Source organism: Cyrtonyx montezumae, unplaced genomic scaffold (assembly GCF_038088225.1).
Source record: "Cyrtonyx montezumae isolate F1298 unplaced genomic scaffold, pur_monq_1.0 scaffold_18, whole genome shotgun sequence".
Taxonomy (NCBI): domain Eukaryota; kingdom Metazoa; phylum Chordata; class Aves; order Galliformes; family Odontophoridae; genus Cyrtonyx; species Cyrtonyx montezumae.
In genome coordinates, this window is record NW_027071914.1 from 3,232,255 (window position 1) to 3,255,533 (window position 23,279).

A 23,279-nucleotide genomic window follows, 5' to 3' on the forward strand; every position below is an offset into this window, starting at 1 on the left:
AGGACGGGTGCTTAGATCCAGTAAAGAACCCATTGTTCTCTGTCCATTTATCTTTTTTTCAGTGTTTATGGGTGTCCGTGGTTTGCAATCCAAAATAACGCAGTCCACATGTTTGGCTCTCAAAACAAAGTCCGAGTGATGTAGAACATATGCCAACATAAGCAAGCTGCTGCAGCATCTTCAGACGTACCAGAAGAAGGTTTTGCTGAAGTTAGATACGTCACTTATTTTTTTCAGTGCACGTTTCTGCCTCTGTTTCTTAAGATGTGCTTACACCACTGATTCACAAAGGACGAGGAAACAAGTTACAGTGATCTCTTCACTGTTTCATTCATACCTAAATTTCTGCCAGTGTAAGGAGGAGGTTGTTTCTAACCAAGAGTCGTGCTTTTCTTCATAGACCTGAGGGTTTAGGCATGCTCCTTAGCATCCTGTCCCATACCAGAAAGCCTCCCTTCCTTGCAGTCCTGGGAAACTGCATTTATCACTGTGAATGAAGCTAAAAGCTCAGCTCACTACCACTGCCTACAAATGTAATGTCTTTGTGTGTTAGTTTAAGACATTTTCAAATGTATGCATAAGACTAAGACACTGTTAGGAAAGTAAATGAAAGAGAAATCATGCTTCTATGTACTAGTCCTAAATATTATATACAGGTAGCTTGTTCTGCTCCTATATCCACAGTGCTGTGACTATAGCACCATGAGTGATGCATTTTGTCATACCAGGCTTACACCTTCTGGCTGCATCCATAAAGGCAAATCATGTGGGAAGATATGTTTACTTTCCATCCAATCTTATCCATGGCCTTTCCAAAGTTAAGCTTCGTACCTTCTGTACCACGCATGCCACAATCGGTTGGTTCAAGATCACTTCCTTCTCCCAGACTGCATAGAATGCATTGGCAAAACCTGGAGCAACCTACAGGGCCCTTCTCAGTGCTGAGTGATGCCTGGCCTAATTCATTTTCTGTACTGCATGCTGGTTCTGAACACAGAATCAGACACTAAAGGAGTACGGTATGTGTGTAATTGATGCTTTTACCATTGAGAGGCAACAAAAAAAAGTAACCAATGAACTTAATGGGAAATTGATTTCTTGTCCTGCTTTCTTATTCTGTTTAATGTGTTCTATTTCACACTTTCTTGTCAAATTTTAATTGGACATTTAGTTTTGCATTATAGAGTCTACTCATCACTGTCTATTTTATTGTGTCTGCAGCTGTAGGGAAGGAGTAACTAAAGGATAAGGATTTGCTGAGTCTCATATAAAGTAAAAAATGTTTGTAGGTGTGAAACAATACAAAGTGAAGTCAAAGCTAGGAGGAGCAGCAGGCCAGCACTGCCCTTGTTAAGGCTGAGTTTGCTCATCTTCTTCCAAGTGATATAGGGTGGGTTAGCAATAGGAATCAGTACATTATTTTAAGGAGCAATGTATTAGTTTAGCAAAAGGAATCAATGAGTGCTAGTTTTAAAACTTGCCAGCTTAGCCTTGTTTGGTGCGTATGAACAGCCTTGTTTTTCTCAGTCATCCTGCTTCACAGGAGCACTGGAGTCACCACAGGCTTCTTTTATCTTTGCATCCACCAGGTACCAGGAGTTTTTTCTAAGATTTCACATAAATTGATTGTGTTACAGTGCACAAAGAGAGAACGTTGGTCATTATGGTGTAGCACACAATGGAAATTTACCAAAATGGGGAAAGGCAGCTAAAGGTCAGCCAAAAGTCACTATGATGAAGCTGATGATGAAAAAAAAGGAGGAAGTAAGTGGTGTAAGACCACCAGAGGCCACTAGCACAGTGCCCAGAGGAACAACAGCATATATTAGTGAGTTCTTGGAAATTAATGAATGTGCGTGCCAATGTATTACATTCATATATTTTAACTGAATGTAGAACTTGAACTCTGAGAAGAGTGCACTTGATATATCAAGTCATCCAGAATGTACTGTGAGGAAGGAAGGAATACCACTTTCTAACACCACAATGAAGCTGGAGATTTTCTTCCCAGATCTCAGATGACACAAGAAATGTGATTTGAGCACTGTAAAACATAAGTATACCAGGAAATACTTCCTGTGTCCTGGCACTGAAGACACCCACCATAAATATCCTACTAAGTACTTTGTGCATTTATGTGAGCAATGTAGTTGAGTTCTTGGTGGATCCAGCCTACAAAATAAGAACTGGGCATACCTGAGGCCTTACTTGAACAGCTGCCACTTTTTAATGATCTGCAGCTGAAGATTATTTCAGCCACTGATTCCTGAACTCACTTGGGACAAGCTGTGAGGGGAGGGGTGGTACAACTTGGTACAGGACGTTCACTCTGGCACCTGCTGAAATGTCTTCCATAAGCAGTATCAGCTGTGATGAGCTGAGAACATTGCTGTAACTCCCTCCTACCCAAGATGAATACGTAGCAGATTCAAAGCAAATAGGAGAAAGGGGGAGCATGGAAAAAGAGGGGGATGTGCAGCTGGGTTTGAGAGGCACATCTGAGTGCCACATCCTAGTTCAGTAAGAAGATATGTATTATATTCATTATATAGTATTATAATCAATATGTATGATATTTGCTTTGTCTCTCAGCCCTGAGGCTTGCTTTGATAGAAAAAAAGCACTGATAATTAAGTCCCGAATTATTGTAACTCTAAATTTCTCCCTGGCCCCGGAACAAAATACAAGCAGCAGCAGATCAGCATTGCTGGTGGAACAGCAGAACAGGCACTGAAGCACAGACTCCTTTCTGGACCCCACCCCCCAGTGCTCTGGAGAGCTGATGAGCAGTGCACCTGAGGCCTCCACCTGTCTGAGGAGGGGAGGAGATAAGCAGCTGCAGTGCATGAAGGGAGCTTTCCTACAGCTGTGAAGTAAGAGTGGTTTGGTAAATAATTTCATTAGCAGGCAGGTTGAACAAAAGTAACATCCACTGAGCCTCAGCAGGCAGGGTAGTGCTGACCGTACAGCATTGTTTTTCTGAGCCTTTCCTCGTGCTGTGAAAAGGATACTGAGTTCTACCAGCACCCTGGGGAACGAGCAGTGCCTAGTCAGGAGATGGGCAGTAAGGGGACATGGCAAGATGACCCGCTGCTTCCCATATGCTTGGACTGCATCTTCTACCAGGACACAGCGAGATCTTACAAAATAATTCCTGTAAGTGAATTGTTAAGGAAATTGTTTCCCTATTCATTTCCTGCTTTCTTCTTGGGGCCAGTGTTATGCTAAGCTGCTGAGTTGTATTGCTTTATTCTATTTTGCATGGTAATAGATGAGGTACATGGCTGATGCAATTTGAAATCTTATTGCTAGTGATTCTTGAAGCACTGCTTTTTCAAGTAAAATGTGGTTGGGATCTTCATTCTGTGTTTATTTGTGTCAGGACGAGTTTTACATAACTACACGTTTGTGAAGTTGGTTCCTACCAGACTCTCAGATCTGTTTTCTACACAGGCAAGCACAGGAACCCTGTAAGGAATAATGGCAAAATACCAAGTATTGTAGTTTCCCCTTTATCCCCTCAATCCTGCAGTGGTACCTCTTGTTGAACAGCCAAAGCTGAGTTTGAAAACTTCAGTGTTTGGTCTCAGAATGTACTAAGTACCCATTTTTGAGGTTTCTTAGCTGACTCAACATGTGTCTATCCAGGAAACATTACACATTATTGCACATGCATATAAAAGCAGCATTAAAGAAGATGTCTGTTTATGCTGATGTGCTAGATAGCTATGCCCATTGAGTACGTGTCTTTGTTGTGCATTATCCAATACTATACACCAATCTTCTAGGAAGATTTTTCTCCCATAGTATTCAGCACTGAGCTCAAGTTAAGGTGTTCAGCTCTCTTGAAAGCAGGATTTGTTTTTATAGAAATGAGTGGCAAGTTGTGGAAATTAATGATGACAGATTAGGCAAAAAATAGTGGGATGTTGTTTGTGGGTTCCCAGCAGAAATGCTGACTAGCAGCAATACAGGCAATCCTGGGATCTCCAAGCATGTTCTTTAGTGCTGATCCTATTTGCTGACACGTTGCTTTCATGAATCTCATCATTAGTGCTGTAAGCACATGAAGAATAAGTTAATTCTACTGTAACATGATTATTAAATCCATTAATCAAAGGCAGGATATCCGTAATTAACTTATTCTCTAGCATCAAGTAAATGATTCTACTGTGTGCTTTAAGAAAGCAATTGTTCACAAATATGCAAACATACAGTGGGGCTGTTAGACTATAAGGCTGTGTAATTGTATAATTAAATTATAAATTTTGCATATTTTAGTAATATAACATATATTTTAATTATGATCTTTGCAAGGTTAAAATGGGAGGTAATTATTTTTGCTTATTTCTAGTTCTTACATCTCACCCCCCAAAAAAAAACAAACAAAAAAATCGTGCCTGTCTCCTTCCTGAAAGCTGATTGTTTCCATCTCAGGCTATGGCAAGGCTTTTGTTGACTCATTAGATCAGTCTCTATCAGTAGCTGCCTATAGATTTTTCGCTGTGTCACACTTCAGCATCATCCTTCTTAGTAACTGTAGGCATTCAAGTTTCAGCTTGCAATAACAAGTGTCGTCTGCTAGCACTGTTCAATCACCAAATGTTTGGGTTGGATTAATGCAGGCTTACTGACTTTTTTCACACAAAGAAGTCTGAAAATTTCTTTATCGAGTTATCTTTCCTTCCAAGGGGGCAGATATATCAAGGGTTCTTTTCAAGTCTGTTTCATTTCTCTGCCATGCTTTAAGAAAACCAAACTTCTGAGATCCTTGTAGTTTTACCCAGAAATACTTGAGATTCCTATCCTGTAAGAGGAAGGTGATCTTGAAACATTTAGAGAATTAGCAGTCAGTAATAAAGCGTTTTTCTGATGTCATTCTTTCGAAAGCTGAGCTTCAGTGAGGAAACCTGCACAGAGAATACCACGAGGGCACGGCCTGCCCCAGCTTGTGGGGCTACCTGCTTACCCACGTCAGCTGGGTGACACTGCTCTTCTCACTCCACTTTGGGTGTAACTCACTTTGCGTGTTTGAAGACTGGCTCTGAGGGACAGGTGTGCTTATGCATACTTGCCTGTCCCCACAAGAGAGGTGGTGAGTGGGTACAAGAGCTGGTTGAAGCCTGAAGATCTCACTGGTGGTGATACTAGTTGCCTGTACCAGTTCTTAGAAGGAGCCAGTCTTTGCTGTGATAGTCTGACATTAGAGAAGGAACTCTGAAACTTCAGGAATGAATACAGAGTAATTTTCCTTGGCAGCCTTAATGTTAATGACAGTTTGCCTTGTCCAGTTTATATAAGAGCAGCTGATACAAAATGACTTCATAGCTGGATATTTATGAGAAATTTCATTTCAAATAATATAGTTTTTGCCTCTGGCAACACTGTGGTTTAGCCCTGTTATTACTGAGAACTAAATCTTTAGGATATTCTAACTGTAACTGCAGGGCCTGTTTGAGCTACCCAGCAAAGTTAATATTTTCCAAAGCAATGGAAACTTTATAATGGAAAGTCTCATTAGCAAAAACTACCTATCCCTAAAAGCAGGCACAGAGAAAAAACTTCAGGGGTTTTCTTTCACCTTCAGAAGAGATTTGCACAGTGTGTGTGGGGAGAGGGGCTTTGCTGGGGCAGCATAGGAACCAGGGAGTTACACAGGAGTACGAGGGGAGAAGCTGTGCAAGATAGCAGGGGCAAAGCCTGACACAAGCTTCCAGGAGCACTGGAAGCACAGGTGCTTCCTCTTGCTATTTGATCCCTGCTGTGCTCAGGCCTTCCTGTGCTGCTTATTGACAAACAGGTGTGCATATGCTGGATGACTGGGTCACTCTTTTTTCTTCTTCCAGAGGTCACTCCTTGCCTAGTTTCACGGACTGCTGTGTGGTGAGGTACTCAAAAGCAAGACCCTATGGGTTTTATTACAGGGAGATGGGACTTTGAGGCTCCCTGCACTAATGCTCAGAGCTAGGACAAACCAAAGGCCTCCCCTCACCAGAATCTGATCAGTTGCTAGATAAAGCCTGCATGCTTTCTAAACCCAAGAGGGGAAGTGCATATGCAGAGAACTTGGTCTCAGCCTTTCCAGCGAGGCCTTCCTTCCTGCTGCTTCTCACTTCTTAGGAGTTCCTATGGAAATACTGCTCCCTGCTGCATCTGCATGTGCTGCCCGGGCTGCAGGACCACGCAGGGGCTCTCACCTACACCAGCACAGCCACACACCTGTCACTCCCAGTTTCAGTAACCCTTACAGTCTGGAGCAAGGCCAGGAGTGGGTGTATGCCAAGCCTTGAAAGGCAGCACTAGTCCTGGCTACTTTCCTCTCCTGTTTTTGGGGGGTCAGTATAAGGCGGGTAGCTCATCCATGCTAAGAGCTTATCCAGCTCTTTGCTTTGCATATCTGTTCCCAATGAAAGGCATGAAACCTAGAACAGTGAAGGAAAAATATGCATGACTTCAGAATTATGTGTAAAAGCCTGAGCCCATTTAAATCAATAGCTGGACTCACATTAACTTAAATGGGCTCAGGATTTCACCCAGCCTTTTTTCTTTCTTCTTAGCAGGCTTCCTGTTTGAGTTGGCAGGGCAAATGGTCTTTGTCCCTATCCAGCGGGGTGTACTTCAGTTTGTTTTTGTTGTTGAGACTGATGAAACACTCCTAGAAGTTTCAGTTTGTTCTAACCACAGTGTGGCTAGAGATAGTGAGCACAAACATCTTTGTGTTCACTGAAGTCAGAATGCTTTTACTACAGTGGATATCTGAAAGCACAAGTGCTTTTTGAAGAGTTGGTCTGGTCTTGCATTTAAGATTACAGTTGATGACATCTAAGCAGATTTATACTGATGTCAGAAGAGATTTCCTGTTAGCTGGATACCTCTGCTTGTAGAAGATGCCAGTTTAATGGCATCTATTGATGCTTCGGGACTGGATTGCTCATTGTAACAGCAGAGTGGAAAAGAAAGTATCATAAGATGTGATAGCATAATAGTGCCTGACTCCTCTCCTGTACCACAGCATTATGAGAAGGCAGACCCACTCCTCCTTTCAGGCTTTAGAGCCAGGCTGTGTGGGCTGCAGGGAAAGCCAACGGAAACCAGAAGACATCTCTGGGAAAATCAGAGCTGGTTGTCAAAATCAAAAGTCACTGCCTCCTTTGGAGAGAGAAAAATGTTTCTAAAACAATTTTAGGTGGGGAAAAAGTCTAAAACTCAAATTAAGGGTTGAACAAACCTTATAGTTCTGAACTGGTGGGAGAACTTGCTCCTACAGCAGTGATCAGAGACATTGCCATGGTCTCATTCTGCCATCAGAGCTTTAACTCCGTGTTCTGTGAAATTTGGGGATTTTTTTGTTGTTGTTTTGTGCAGGGGAGGCCTTGCGATTCAATAAAACATGTTTTAATAGTATAGTATTCTATTCTATGTTCTGTAAAACAGCATAGCTTAAAAAAAAAGCATGGAAACAAATACAGACCATCTCCTTCCAAATACCTCTTCTATAATACAGAGAGATTCTGCAGTCTGACTGAAAATAGAAGCCTACTATATACCAGACAAAAAAAACAACAACAAAGAGACAACTTAGATTCACAGGCCACCAGAGTGGCATACTGTCAGGTTCTGCCTCTGGGCATCTCAGTGCTGAGCAGATGCAACTGCGTGGTGCACCTAGCTACAGTGCTGACAGGACTCATGACCTCTCTGTGCTGAAGATCTCTGCTTTGTCAAACCTATGCCCGTGTATACACAGCTTTGCTTAGGATCTGGAATCTCTGGCCTTTCTTTTTGGAGATGAAAAAATTCATACCTAAAATTTAATTAGCTTTCCTTCTCTGCGTTCACAGTTCATAACTCTTCTGTTAACATTGCTTATCAGGAGGGATGATCACCCATATGTTAGCTTTGTGTGAGTACTCTCAAAATAGGAATTTCTTGTTTGCAGTCAAAAGCATCTGCATTAATCCAACCAAGAAAATCAGACATAACAGATTTCTTATTCCAAACAAAGCAGCTTGCTGTTCAAAACTGGATTCTCTTGGTGTGCTCGGCTAGCATGACAACTAAAAAGGAGTTTCAGACCACAGGAACTTCCAGAACTGCACTGTTTAGGACACAGAACTCAAAAGGAAATGAAGAAAAGAAACATTTAAATCTGTAATGAATAATTTATACTCGCCTCAGATTTACAAGAAGCCTGCTGTCTGATCCTAGATGTACCAGTAGATCAGAATTTAAAACAGAATGAACTGAAAAGTTATTTCAGTGAGAATTTGGAGTGAAACTGCTGATTTACCAGCATTGTGCAGCTCTTTACAAGAAAGGATGGGTTTCTGGCTAGCGATGTGCTGTGGCACTAAATACCATAAGCAAATAAGTGACTTCTGCTACTCATTCAGTGGATAGATTTGAGATGGAATTAACTTTTTAAAAATGCAAAGTATTCCTCCAGCAGATGGTAGCATTTGTGTACACAAATACCTTTCAGAAATCATAATGTAAATCACATGTTCTGAAACAATAGGATTCCTGAGCTGAACCTGTCATCCTCTTGGAAATGCAAGAATAATCTCCAAGCTCAGGCTGCTGCAGCACAGGGCCTGACTGTGCTGGGGTGAAGTGGGCACAAGAAGAGCTGGGGAAAAACTAAGGTGGGGGACACAGAAGGAAGCAGGATGATGCTGGGATGCACTCAAAGGTGATATGTATCTATCACTCAGTTACACTCTCACATACATGCGTTAGCTCTAGACAAGGGCTGCAAACAGGCTGTGATAACCTGCTCTAGCCCTTCTCTACAGTACAGTGGTTTTAAACTAGTCAAATAATCCCCAAAATACTTTATGCTGCTCTGGCCAGACTGCTTTTGATCCATGCTAGCTGGGACAACTCTACAAAGCATACTCTAAGGCTTCCTATTTCTCTGGGTTGCAGCAGATACAAGCATTTGCATCACCTGAAAGCAGCATGTTTTCCGGTGGGTCTTTTTCAACCTAAAAGATACTACAAATACATTCACAACCATCTCTCTGCAAAGGCTTAAAGTGCATACAAATGCTTTAAATAAATAAAATTCTGGAAGTTGTGGCTTCAGGAAATACTTGTAGAGAAAGGTTGTAGCAAACCAGACCTTCACTGCAGTCACCTCAAATAAAGCAGGTCGGTCTTTTCTGTCACATATCCATTTGGCCGAGAGCACAAACAAACTGGCACCATGATAGAACAGGAAATGTTAAGGGTGGATCTTGGGTGCTGTAGCTCTTCCAAATCTGTGGTGCCAGTGCTGTCAAGCAGTGGGAGATGAAACAGCTCCCAGCTCAGGACAGGTCAGCTTAGAGATCAGAGATCTTTCAGAGAGTGGGGAGATCCTCAGAACCCCTTCAACAAGGCTGACCCCTTAAGCAAACCAGAACCTGTATGCAGAACTTACCTGTAGCTTTGCTCTCACCAGCAGTGTAAGTTACGTAGCAGTCTTCTGTGCAAAAGGAAGATTTCCATTTGATGTCTCTCAAGGTATCAGGGCTTACCTTTGCATACCAGTAACACAGAAATGTCTCTGTACTATACACCTGTCAGAATATGAAAAATCTCATCTTGAACTTAGTGGTGCTTCTAGCTTATGTCAGACAACACCTGAAAGGGATAGGAAAGACAGGATTGTGCAGCGCATGCAGGACCTTCCTGACCACTCTGAAGAGTGCAGATCAGCTCACAGTGGTCATCTGTCTCTGCCAAGTGCCATATGTGGGACCACAGCAACACCAGCAATAACACCGGGCTACTCCAGGGTATCAGGGAAGTTTCATAGATTCATAGATACATTAGGCTGGAAAGGACCTACAAGATCATCTAGTTCAACCATCCTCCTATCACTGTCCCTGCCCACTGAACTACTAAACCAAATCCCTTAGCACCTCATCTAAATGCTTCTTGAACAGCGCTAGGGACGGTGTCTCACCCACCTCCCTAGGCAGGCCATCCCAGTGCCTGACCACTCTTTCAGAGAAAAAATTCTTCCTCAAATCTAATCTAAGTTGAGTTGACTTGCTTCACTGTAGAACATGGAACTGTGAAAATCAACTTTGGTCCCCCCAGTTTGCCCAATGTACCTGCAGTAGGATGGAGGATAGGTGGCTTGCTTCCTTTGTCTCATACTTTTGTTATCTGTCCCTTGCTGATGGTAGGTTTGACTGCTGAAATTGGCTTCAGGACTGCTGTTACAGCAGCCAAACACATGTGGTTATTATTTATAAAGTGGTAAAGTCCATAACTAGTAGCAAAAATGATCTAGAAGAGCAAATAAAGCAGGCACCCATAAAGACTGTATGTGTACATATATATATATACACATACAAGAAGTTAAATATTTCCCTCTGTCCAATACAATAGCTCCTTAAAAACATTTTCATATGGGAGGATTTTTTTCCAGTACCCCTACCATTTTTCCCTCTCAGTTACAAAATCAGCAGATAGAGCTGTCACTTTCCAAGGCAATGTGCCTTACACTAGGCTTAGTCTGTGAAGGACACTTTGCTGCACAGATGTGTAACTCAGAACCAGTCCTGAGCAGCCTCAGAGCCATAGAACAATAAAGAAGTAAAAAACCAGCATCTACTGAAAGCAGGCATTGAGAGTGGCAGCTCAGGCAGCTCATACCTCTCCCACTGTAATGTACAAAAAATTCCTTTTGTTAACATTAATATTTGGCAGCATTTCACAGGGGCATTTTAGTTGGGTTTTAAAGAAAGAAATTGACACAGAAAGAAGGCAAATATTTTTTTTTTTAATAGAGGATCTCTCTGGGGGTTTGTGTTCATATCACCAATATTCACTTTATTACATTTTATGGAACGGAGTTTAAATGCCAGTATATACAAGCCAACATTTCATTATTAGAGTTTGTGTTTATTCACTTGCCACTGTCAGTCTGCTCCCCGTTGTCTTTTTGTGCTGCTCTTTGTAAAATCTGTGATTTATGAATATATGGCTTAGATCCTTCACAATATAGTGGTGAGGTGGTTCAATAAAAAGTTATTAAAGTAAGTTAAAAAAAATAATCTATAGTTTCACATGCTTTGCCCACCTTCTGTAGCAAGTCCCAGTAAGAGACTCGTGCACTAAACAAACACTGCATGCATGAGGCTAGAATATGAACTGCATGCTGAGAGACCTCGTTCAGCCCAAACTCCTGCTGATCAGCAGCCACTGCAGGCAGTCACTGTTTTGCCTACCGGACTCCAAGATCACACCCACAAAGTGATGAAAGTTGCACAAACCAAACAGGAGGGGAAAAAAAAAAGTCTGCCACAAAACGCTGATTTTAAAATTGGGAAATGAAGACCCTTCTGATAGCCTAAAGATATAGTACCAAGTGCCATTTGGTTCCCAAACATTCAGTATTTGAAGTGCATGCCACATGTTTATCTCTAGAACAGAGCTCCCAGTACTGCTAGTTGCAGTAAGTAAAGGCAATTCAATTCCACCAATTTCTGCAGAAGCTTTGCGTTTTTTTTCAGCCTTAAACAGAGAGGAAAAAACTGTTTCGGATCATTGTGCCTTTCTCCCCACTTGTGGATTTTTCACCCTACAGAACTGCTGACTCACCACAGCTGCAGAGCCATATAAAAAGAGGGACAGCAAATTGGCCACTCCTGCACAACTGGCAAGAAACCATATACATATAGCAATGAAAGCTGAAGGCACTCTCCAGCATGAAGAACAGTCTATTAGTAAGGAAGACATGGAAGGGAGCAGAATCTGCTCAACTGCAGCCCAACAGTAAGCAGCCCAACAGGAAGAGCAGGAGATGCATTATAAAAGGCTTTTGTTGCCCACAGACTTTTTACCCAAATCTCTGGAGGAAAAAAAAAGTCAACTTTGTAAACAAAGAGCCCATCCAGCTGTCTCAGGGAAAAGTCACTTCAGCAAATGAGGATTCCCTCTGATTCTGCCAGGTATTAAAAACAGCGAGGTGTACAACTGCACTGCTGCCAGCATCACTGAAATCACTGCTCTGGCAATGCATCACCCCTGGGACAGCAGCATGGGAGCTGTTCCTCTGCACACAGCACACTGCTGCCTTTGGGCTCACTTATTGGAACAGAGCAGCTATTGACACAGCAATCACAGTCCCTCTGTTACTGTTATCTCTGGCAAACAAAGAATAACAGCTATAGTCCTACATCCTCATAGAGATCTAAGCAAGAAGAAGGTTCCAACCCACTTCAGGTTTTCAGGATAGTTTAGTTACCTCTAGTAATCTGCAGGTTGCCACATGCAGTCCTACATATCCACCCCTGGCTAGAGAGGCTGGATGCTGGAATGAAGAGCCTGTACAAGCCAAGAGCCCAGCAAAGCCACTCAGCTGAACAAGCAAGTGTCCAGAGTCATTGTTGCTAATGCTGAAGCGTGATGGGTTTGCATCTCACATACTCCACCCACTCTTTTGCTCCATACCTCAGAACATTTTGTCCATGTTGGATTCACTGAGGTGAATGACGACCACTGGCAGGATTCCTTTCCCACTGAGGGGGGGGAACAAAACAACCCATTTCCACTAAAAATATAAATAATATGCCCAATAGAACACATTGACCAGCATAAAAAACAATGGAAAAAGCAATTTGGAATAGTGGTCTACATTACTGGGGTTCTGAATTGTGAAATAACCAATAATCCTGCGCATTTTGTTTCTCAGGAAGTGTTTGATTTTCTCATGAGTTTTCATGGTCAAGTCACTGTAGTTGATATTATCACTGGAAATCTCAATGCTTGTAAAACTAATCTGCTGTTTATAGCTGGTGATGGAGCTGCTGAGGATGCCAGCGATGTTGATTTCTTCCATTTCCTTAGTAAGTTCATTTGCAGGCCCCTAAGAAACAAGAGTTACACATACCTGTTAGACCACAGTTGTTAGGTTTGGCTTCGCCTACAGAGGAAAAGTACTTGAGAGTGAGAAGACCATAGGGATAAAGATGCAAACAGCTTCATATATGTTCATCAAAAACCCCAATATTCAAAGCTAATTTTAGAAGTGCTGGGAGTCCCAGAGATGCATGTTCTACTACTACTGTATTTCTAGAGAGTTTTAATTACTCAAAGAAGAACCTGACATTGCTGAGCAACCCAACACCCATCTTCTTCAAGGCCTTATGGGTTGGATATGGCAATATCTCTCCCTTCACTTACACACTATAAATAGCTGGAGAAGTCAGCAGGGACGTGGGATAGCTTTCATTTCTGTCAGGATTTGTACCCTTGATGACCACTGGGCTATTGTCACGTGTGAATATTTTCTTATACTAAAGCAGATTGCTTTGAGCAATTCATTCTAGGCCAAGGGTTATTCATAATTACTGCTATTGCATTTGTTGCACACACAAAAAAAAAAGACATTGTGACAATGAGGAGAAGCAGCTGTGAGCGGTACCCACAGCAAGAAGAGCAGTCACATGCAGTTAATAAAGGACTAATTATTGTTTATGTGAGATGACAATTTTTAAGATAGATCACATTTTACCTCTTGAGGTGTTTTAGCCGTACATTTTTGTGACGAGCTGTAGTGAGCCACTGCATATTCCACAAGGGCACCAAATATGAAGGTGAAGCAGATGCCAAGGTAAACATCAATGGCCTTAATAAAGCAGTTGGTTTTTGAAAGTGAACTTCGTGAGCCAATCATCAGAGTTGTCATGGAAAGCACCGTTGTTACTCCTTGAAAAACAGAAAAGGAAAGATTTTCTCATATAGGTGCTTTGGAAAAGGCTTGGCCTATCCTCTATCCATGTACCCAGTAGTGGGAACAGTGTCACTCCACTGCTATACAAAAACAACACATCTCTTAGCAAATCCAAATAATCTGTCAGTTGATCTGCTGGCGTAGCACTAGCTACTAGCATCTCAGATGTTCTTCCTGCTTTTGACAACTTGGCTGTGACAGTTACTTTGCTTTTACTTTCCAGTCTTTAAATTAAAAATAATAAAAACAAAAACTTCCCTCCACCAAAGCTCGTTAGAAAGAACGTGTGCTCTGTCCTTTGCTATAAACCTACCAGAAGCCAGTAAAGGCAGAATGTGAGTTGACCTTCGAAGCAGAGAGCTCAAGAACATTACTACCTACTTCCCCCAAGCACCAGAGATGCCCCTTTGCCTGCTGAAATCTCTCTTTCTCAGGTAGCAACTCACCAATGCAGGTTCTTGCAGGCACTGAATCCAGTGTGATCCAAAACGAAACCCAGGACAACATAACAAGCAGAGTAGATGGCACATAGGTCTCCAAAATGAAGTAGAGGATATTTCTTCTCAGCTCAAACTGCAATATCAGTCGTGGGTAACTGCCTGTTCACAAAAGGGAGAAATACAGTGATTGTGAGACTTCTAAGGACCCTCAGCCTGAAATGGGGACACCCCAGCACTAGCCCTTCAGCTGAAGTACATCAGCAGAGCCTCAACTGAAATAATGGGAGATATTAACTTACAGAAGCATGACTTCTTGCCCCAGAGATCTTTCCTATCTAACATATCCTAGACAAAAGAACACAAACACACAATAGCCAGACAGGAGATATCTATAACAATGTGTGGTTAGCAGTGGGGCTCCTAAACTTAATCCACAGTGGGAATATTTTATTCCAGTGACATAACTCAGAGTGGAGAAAGGCCAATGTTTTTTTCTATTCTATTTTTCAGCACAGCATATTTTTTTCCCAAGAACTATGTTGAAGGGGCATTGCCAAATTCATTCTTATCTGATGGCTGAGAAATTAAACAAAAGATCCTCTTTTGATTTCAGCATGCTTTGGTTCACGTCCCAAAGCATCCCATTATCTTATCATCACAGGGATTTACATCCCCTTTATTCATTAGTAATTTGTGATCTTTGGTAACTGTGTCTTTTTACACTCAAAACAATTTCAGTCTATTTTTTATACTGACACAGAGTTTTAGGGGCTGGACTCTAAGTACACTCGGAATATTTCTGCTGTTTAAACAATAGTTCCCTTTGAAGCGTGGAAACAAAAAACACATCGTTCTTTGGCTGTGTACACTACAGTAAACAAAAAAGTCTTTTTTAAATCTGTGCACTCTGAGGAAAATTTTCCCCTTTCCCCAGTATCTGAGTGGACAGCAGAGTATTTACACTGAAAATCAAAAAGACATTGAGTGCTGATGCACAGAGGGATCTAACGCCATCAAAACATAATGTAAATTTTAGTTAGGAAGAATATATATTTCAAAGGTTTATTCAGATGTCTATGAAGGAAGACACTGAGAAGTTAAAAAAGAAAAATAAGCTAACATAAGATATTAAAAGATTCATCTTTCCATCCCACAGAATATCTCGATGGCAACAAACTGGGTTTCACTTTCTTTCCGTCTCTGTACAATTCAGTTTTGCTCAGGATTTCATTGTTTGAGGCTTCTTGGGCCAAAACACATTAGTCTGCAGAAAAGAAGGGAGCTGAGGGGAGAGGGGAGATACTCTGAGCTTGTGTTTCTCCTTCACTGCTTCACCTGTTTCCTGCTGTGACTTTGAGACGAGGGTGTAGTAATGTTCCACTGTGTACTGAGAGAGCCGCAACTTTTCTATGCCATGGACAGAATCGTTTCCTCTCAGCCATGTGAAGATGACATCATTTTCATCATATCCCCCTATGGAGAACACAGATCCATGTTACTGCAGTCACCCAATAAATGCCAGGCTGCTAGAACAGCCTTCCCCACTGGTGGCAGCAGAAACGTCACCTCCATTGGTGACACATTACTGCATCAGCTATTGGTTGCAGCTGGCTTTATCTTCTACTCATGTTTGCTGTCTGCTGGTTATTATTTGACTTAGGAACATATACCATTCCGAGGGATGTACAACATGAAAGGCTGCAGAAAACATGTTTCAGACTGTGTATTTTAATTTTAAATTACTTAAACATTGTTAAAGATAATTTAACATTAATTGCATCCCCAGTTTGATTGCACACAGCAGGATAAAGCTACTGCAGCGATCTCAAGCATAGACTCTTTGGTCAAGGTGAGCAAGAGGACTGCCATAGTTTAAAAGAAGAGTACAGATCTCAGTGAGCCCCTTACCAGGTTGAAGAAGCACACTGCTCCAGCCCATCTATGCAACTGCTTGAAGATACTGGAAAAGGTGTTCCTAGCTGAGAGTGTGGGGCTATAAGACTGCTGTGGAGTTACAAACCAGGCTCTTCTGACTGTACACGTGTTGTCCAGGTCTCTTTACACTGCATCCAGTGTTTAGGTAACACTGAATTCCTGCTCCAAAACACTGGGATAGATGAGATTACTAGCTCATGTTCTTATCAGTACAGTCTACACGTGCTGGCTGCAAAATTGCCTCCAGGAATATAAGCAATGGAATAACACAACCTCAGGTTACTTCATCCCATACTTCAGACTGAGGGATAAAGCTTGTACTCAGGCATCAGCTAGCCATCTGCTTCAACATTTTTCACTTAATTTAGGAAAAAAAGCCTATAAATCTCATTGACTTAATAAAAGAATCAAGTGCCCTTCCATGGGAAAATAAGTAGGCATGCTTTTATACTGATAACGACCTGCTCGTCCTCATAGAAGGAATAAGATGCAGTTGCAGTTCTATTTCCATCTAATTGTGTTATTTTTATTAGACATAAATTACCAGAGCTTGAGGATGATGAACTCGTAAATTAGGTGTGCAGGGTATGAATCCCTGTGTAGAATCATAAGCACGTGACTTTTCAAAATTTCTAAACAGTTTTATAAATTGAGACGACTAAGGAAAATGTTATAATAAATGATAGATTGTTGTTAATTCATCTGGCACATGTTTAAATAGCATTATTTCTGGGCACTTATCCTAGTGAAACCTCCAGTGGGCAATGTGCATGTAATTTCATTGGAGTTATACAGCAACTGAGCATGATGTAGGACCCAGTCATTTTTAAAGCAGGCCCAAACAAGCTATGCTTTAGCAAAAGAGGGCAATCATTATTATTTCAAGAGCTATTCTTTGTAATAAAGTTAACCACGGTGAACTAATATGATTTTAATGTGAAAGTAATATGTGCTTCCTTAGGTGCTTCATGCTGCAGCCCCAGAAGTTTAATCTGTTCTTTTCAGCATTGAGATTTCAGGCTTTTCTTTTTGTGACACAATGTGGGATGAAGTTGCTTGCCTGTTGTAGAGCTGCACAGATTTGTAACAGCAGTACTGTTCTTGCTGAGCTCCGTGTAAAAGCCCTGTAGCATCCAAGGTTTTCTTTGAGCCTTTGCTTTTACCTGAATTAGCATTTGCATTGCTAACTTTGCCACAGAGGAACATGTAATTTAAGAGCAGAACACACAGATTATTCCCTTTCTTTAGACTTGCAAGGCTGAGACTCCTCCTGTTGATGAGGATCTCACCATTTCCATTGTTGTTAATGGGTGACCCTCACAGAGAAGGCTGGGCAGGTTTGGGAGGTACAACATGTTACAGGATAAATGTGAGAAGTTGTTCCCTGCTGTGCTCTGTCCAATGCAGCTATCCCACAAATTGGCTTTAAAATTGTGTGTGCAAAAAGAGACCAAATTTGGAAAAACAGCAACTAGTGATTTCTGTCTAAAACTAAACAATTTACTCCTGGATAAAGACACGATTACCACTTCTTTTTTTAAATGCATGGTAGCAAAAACCCTCTAATCCATAGATTACAGCACAAGGATTTGAAGAACGATGAAAGGAAGTTTTCTTTTGGACATTAATATTTGATAAATGCAAACATTTAAGATGCACATTCAGTACGAACAAAGAAGTGTCCGTGCAGGTTTTGTTATACTTACAGCTCTCTAGCTGCAGTCTGCACGTCTGTGTGTCCATGGGATATTTTGACAGGTCCATGTTACAAGCAACAGTAGTCGTGATTCTGTAGGAGGAGGAAGAACTAAATCACACTAAGCGCATATAATTGATTAGTTCTACCTTTGAATTCTACTCCTCCTGCATAGCAGAGGAGACATCCACAAGGGTTCTGGTTTGTCATTTGGATCATTTTGACTTAAAAAATAAATGGGCTGGTATATCAGAGAAAACTATTCTATATATAAGTGCCCCTATTAGCACTTATGAGACAGTTTTACCCTTGCCACCTGAGGCATGGTAACTAACTACATATACACCCTGCTTTCCCTCAGTGCAAAGGGTAAAACTGCAAGTAAATCTGCTGAAGTCACTGGCATACACAGTTACACTGAGCTGGGAAGAGATAACACTAAGACCTCACACAATTACAGTGTACATTTCTGCAGTGGGTGTACACATACGTTTCTTGCTAAAGAGAAGAGATCACAGCTACACAGCATCGGATAAGCAAATAACTGCAGTAGGCCTTAAAGATCATCTAGTTCTGATCCCCCTGCCATGGGCAGTGCTGCCAGCCACTAGATCAGGCTGCCCAGGTTACATCCAGCCTGGCCATGAACACCTCCAGGGCCGGTCCCTCACGTGGGCAGGGACACTCTGCACACCCTGCTCACCCTGTCTACATCAACTGCCATGTTCTTACTGAAGTGCCATGCTGTTTGCAGTGCTCCTGAGGGACTGCTCTGTAATTGTATGACGCCCCATCAAAGCCTCGGCCACGTGAGAGGTGATGGTGCCCAGCAGCTCCTTGCTGACAGCAGTTTGGTTGCCCTGCTGAGGCCATACTCGCTTCAGTGCAGAGCGTGACCACACCAGAGCTGTCCGCCCACGGAAAGGACAGATCTCCTGCCATCTGTTGTGCTTTTACTGTTAACATGTCCCATGTACATTTCTCCCCCACCTCCATTTTATTTCGCTTGTTGCATGTAGCACCCAAATTTGTGAGCTTCCTAAGCAGGCGCTGTGCTTCGCACACAACACATCAGGTTGTGGAATCCTGATCTTTGCCCACAGGAACCAGATGACGAGTAGTGTCTCAGTGGTCTGGCTGACCCCAAACCCCTTACCATGACAGCTGCTACGTGCTCCTGCCTAGCATCATTCAGGAGATCTGTTCTGATACAGCTGTCATCAGGGAAGCCAAAGGTTGCTTTACCTTAAGGCATACAAGATAGTGCCGTTAGAGAACAATCTTATGAGGCGGTTCCCCACAGTGACATCGTGCAGGAAGGACCTTTTTGACTCCACAATGTACGTGTCTGGTACCCAGAGCAATTCCACTAGACGAGCATCCAGCGTGAAGCTCTTGTTGCCATGAAAGACTAAGCGCGGATCCGTCCAGCGCTGCCGCAGGTAGATGGTAGCTGTGTAATCCTGGGAAGAAGAAAAACCTGAGGGTTCACATCCAGAACACCTGCATGGCATAAACTGTAGGCACATGCCATGTGAGACAATGGAAAATGCATTTAACTCACTAAAGCTGAGCTCCAAACACACACAGTACAACCGACAGATCTTCATTGTAGCTTTATTTGTGTTCCCCACATATACTCTAAGGTGTTTCTTATTTTCACTTTTCTTTTTTTAAGACTCTTGAGGCCATCTCTTTTTACTAAGAAGCCCATACTGCTATGGCATCTACATAATCTACAGCTCGGGGAGCCCAGATCTCCTCACACCCCTGAGAAGAGGTCACACACAAAAAGCAACGGACCAATTTCAGTGCTGAACACAAGTTCATATATGAGAAGTCTCTCAGGTGGATTCTATTCTCTCAAACAGAAGAAACCTCACTCACCATGTCACTCTCAGATATACTAGAGATACTCGCAATGTCCAGGCTCATTGCAATCTCAACGGGTTTTCCTGTGGAAGGGAAGAAAAACGTAGAGTGAAAGGCGCAGTAAAGCCACTGTTCAGCACAGGCACTGCTCCCAGCTTCCCAAACACACCTGAAACGGCAGAAACCCAGAGGACCAGACACAAAGTCAGAGCAAGTCCTGAACCCCAGCTACTTTCTATGTCAACGCTCCAAATCCACCAGCAGAGGGCAGCTGAAGCACGCGGATGGATGCCCTGCTCTGACAGTGCTTGGTGCTTTCCAGCGCTGCCCTCTGCCCCGTGGTAGCACAGCATTGCCCTTCTTCGTGGGGCTTGCTTTAACTCCTTTTCCTCATCTCTAAATCAGATGTAATTAAGTCTACAGGACACTTTCTAAATTTCTTCCTAGGTTAGAAGGTTTTGTATTTTTGTTGTTGCTTTGTTATTGTTCTTTCTGTTTGTTTCTGAAACGTCCCAAATCCAAAAGGTATGTCATTTACATTAAAAATGTTGCACATACATGTAACGTAGCTGCCGTTTACATCCTCCCTTTGTCACGAGACACTTGAAACCCACTAAAATTAGAGACTCAAGGGCAGAACCATGAGGACTTGGGCCCCCCGGAGGAGGTCAGACCTGAGACTGACCATCTGTGTCTCGTGGCTCTAGTAGGCATAGTCTGGTACGGTGTGTCTGTTATGTAATTTGGAAGTGTCTGTTGAGTTATGTGACAGGCTGTGGTAGTTACTCTGTTCCTGCATGAGACGTTTTGGGCATCACAAGCTGCTAAACACCATGTTGTCCTAGAAACATATCACCATGGTCAGAAAAAGGAAGAAACTCAAAGCTGCTGAAAGCAGAAAGTCAGTCTACAGGAGCTGCCACAGAAAACCATGCAACACTTGGAGAAAGCTGATAGATAATTTTTCTAATGGGCTTTGTTTTGACACTGAGTACTGGAAGACAAGCAAAATTTATCAACATTTTCACAGTATTTTTGTAAGCTTCTGTCAATATTTTTCAGGGGCTGAATGTCACTTTGAAAACCCTTTCCAAGTGGCTGCAGCATTCACCTCGGAGGTGGGAGACCTGACACCTGACAGCAGCCTCAGGTGAGCTCCTAAGTAACCAACTGTCCCTCGGATGCTGTCTCTCTGGAGCTTCACAGGGTGTTTAAAGGAGGTTTAGTTTTTGTCCCAGAGCAAGGTGAATGCATGTGCCAGAAGCCAGTTATTTCTGAAAAGAATTCCTTTAGTAAGTTGACACAAATAAAAATTAAGCAGAAAGGCATATGGATAAGGCTCTAAATAAAAGCACATGTGATTACAGCAGAATTTAATTATTATCAGATCTTTCATAGGGGTGTTGAAGTTTATAAATTCCCTCATCTCCATAGATGGATAATATTCATGCCCCACACATTCGGATGTGCACAACATATTCAAGGTGCACAAGAAGGAGGGCAGCCTTGGTTATCAGCTAATTTTAAAAGAACTCAACCTTTTAAGCTGGGGTGTGCTATTGAAAGCCCAAAGCATGCTCCTCACCCTACACAAGTGTTACAGACTCTTCTCTGAACAGTGAAATGCACAGAGCCAACATACCACCAAAGTAGGGCCTGAGGTATTTGTTGTATCCCATTGTGAGGTTCTCAAATCCAGGGAGGGAAGCTGCATCACTGCCACCCACGCTGGGTACACGTCCCAGTGAGCATTTCCTGGGGACACAGATAACGTACTGTTAAGTGTGTGACCATGCACACTGGGCACATCAGGTGTGCACCTGCATCCCCAGCTTGTGTTCAAACAAGCAAACTACAGAAAATGCTTATTAAAAAAAAGTACACCATGGGAATAACGAGCACTTACTGGCATTGCTTACTTTGGCTGAATAATTGACACCTTAAAGAGGTGGGAATACAGCAAATTGCCTGAACAAACAACCACAGGTTTGCAGACAGTGGCTTAAGGACATTCTTAAAATGTCCCGGGCAAGTCAAGCAGGTCTCTGTATCACAAGAGTTTATAATAACCTGTAATCTCCCACTTCCAATTCCTCCTCATACCTGCACAGGCGTGTACTCACTTAATGAAAACATGAGCAAATCCTTATGGGTTTGATACTGCTCTGTGAAGGGCTGAAGGAGGTGCTGCCTCTCTCCAGAGGCTTTTGACCCACGTTACTTATGTTAATCATAATTCAGATGACCTGTAAAGCAAAACAAACACTCCACTTGCCTTTGTGTTTGAAGGAAAAGACACAGACTGAAGAAGCAAAAGTATCTGCAGAACATCTCTGGAGATTATTTCAGTATTTGCTCTGCTCTCCTGTGGAAGGAAAGGAGAGGTTTGTGGTTTAAGGAAAACTATTTTAAGGGAAGGTGCATGGAAGTGCTGCATAGAGTCAGAATCCCACACAGCAATGCTTAACACCAAAGGAAAGAACTGATTAAATAGATAAATATTTAAGAATTTCCTGAAGGTCTCTGAAGCCATGTGAGATGCTTCCCACTCCCAGCAAATTCAGCACCTCACACTTCTGTGCTTCACTAAACCACCTACACAGAAATGCTGCAGCTTTGCACTCCATTAGCTTGTATTAGTAGCAACATCAGCGAGTCACTCAGCATGCAGAACGGGATGAAACCATCCTACTTTAAAAGGGTTTCGTTGACTTTTCTGGGAGTGGAACCAGAGCCTGGCTTCTGGCCTGGAATACCACAGGCTCGTGCTGGCGCCGCAGTGGGCAGCTCCGTCCGTGCTCTGTGTCTGTGCTCTCTGCCTGAAGCACTGCATCAGCTGCACAGTTTTACTGGGGGTATGGATAACTGCCACACAACTGTGTGCTCCCACAACGAGCTGCAGCAGGAATGGGCTGATGAGGATGACACCGCCGCAGCTGCCAAGGGGACACTGTTACTGGACCATCATTAGTTTGAGCTGGAAGTACAACAGTGCTTGACCGCTATGCTGTTTGAAATGTACCTCGTGTATCAGAGTTTTCCTACAAGCATTGGCAAAGCCACATCATCGTTAGGTATAAGTTCTCCATCACACCATCACAAATTGGGAATGGCTATCATTAGTCCCTGAGCTTTGACTTGCACAGCTGTGAGTTCTGATCCAATGCTCTTCTCATCATCCAAACATTGCTATCCCGTAATAACCCAAGGACTGAGAATTTTCTGCTTGTTTGATCCTTCCTGCAGTAGCTCAGCACAGCCCAGAGGACACTGCCTTCTCAGCTAACCCTACATCTCTGGTGCTGTGCTATGGGACAGCAGTGCTTCAGGTAGCAGGGACATGTTTGTCTATATACAGCCAGTGACAATACCTGAACATTCAAGCACCACAAATGCAGGGCCATACAATAACAATTCCTACTGGAGAAAGACAGGATGTAGTTCAAAGGAAAATATGCTCTGATATCTGTCCTACATCTGAATTCCTAACGAGTCTTTGTACTTTTTATCCTAACATGGTGCTCAGATGTTTCCAGGTGTTACCAAAGGCTCCTCAGTACTGTGTGACCATAAAGGACTAGACACATTATTCATATCTGTTCAC

The 23,279-nt window shown here is 42.5% G+C and overlaps 1 protein-coding gene across 1 annotated transcript; it reads right to left on the bottom strand.

Moving 5' to 3' along the window:
* Positions 1–12,550: 12,550 nt before the first annotated feature.
* GABRP (gamma-aminobutyric acid type A receptor subunit pi) lies at positions 12,551–22,006 on the bottom strand. Its single transcript, XM_065734960.1, has 9 exons — positions 21,951–22,006; positions 21,318–21,430; positions 19,691–19,758; positions 19,049–19,266; positions 17,814–17,896; positions 15,508–15,645; positions 14,179–14,331; positions 13,514–13,707; positions 12,551–12,865 (listed from the first exon to the last, which is right to left on the bottom strand). Exons 1-9 carry the CDS (start codon positions 22,004–22,006, stop codon positions 12,551–12,553), a joined length of 1,338 nt encoding a protein of 445 aa, XP_065591032.1.
* Positions 22,007–23,279: the final 1,273 nt, after the last annotated feature.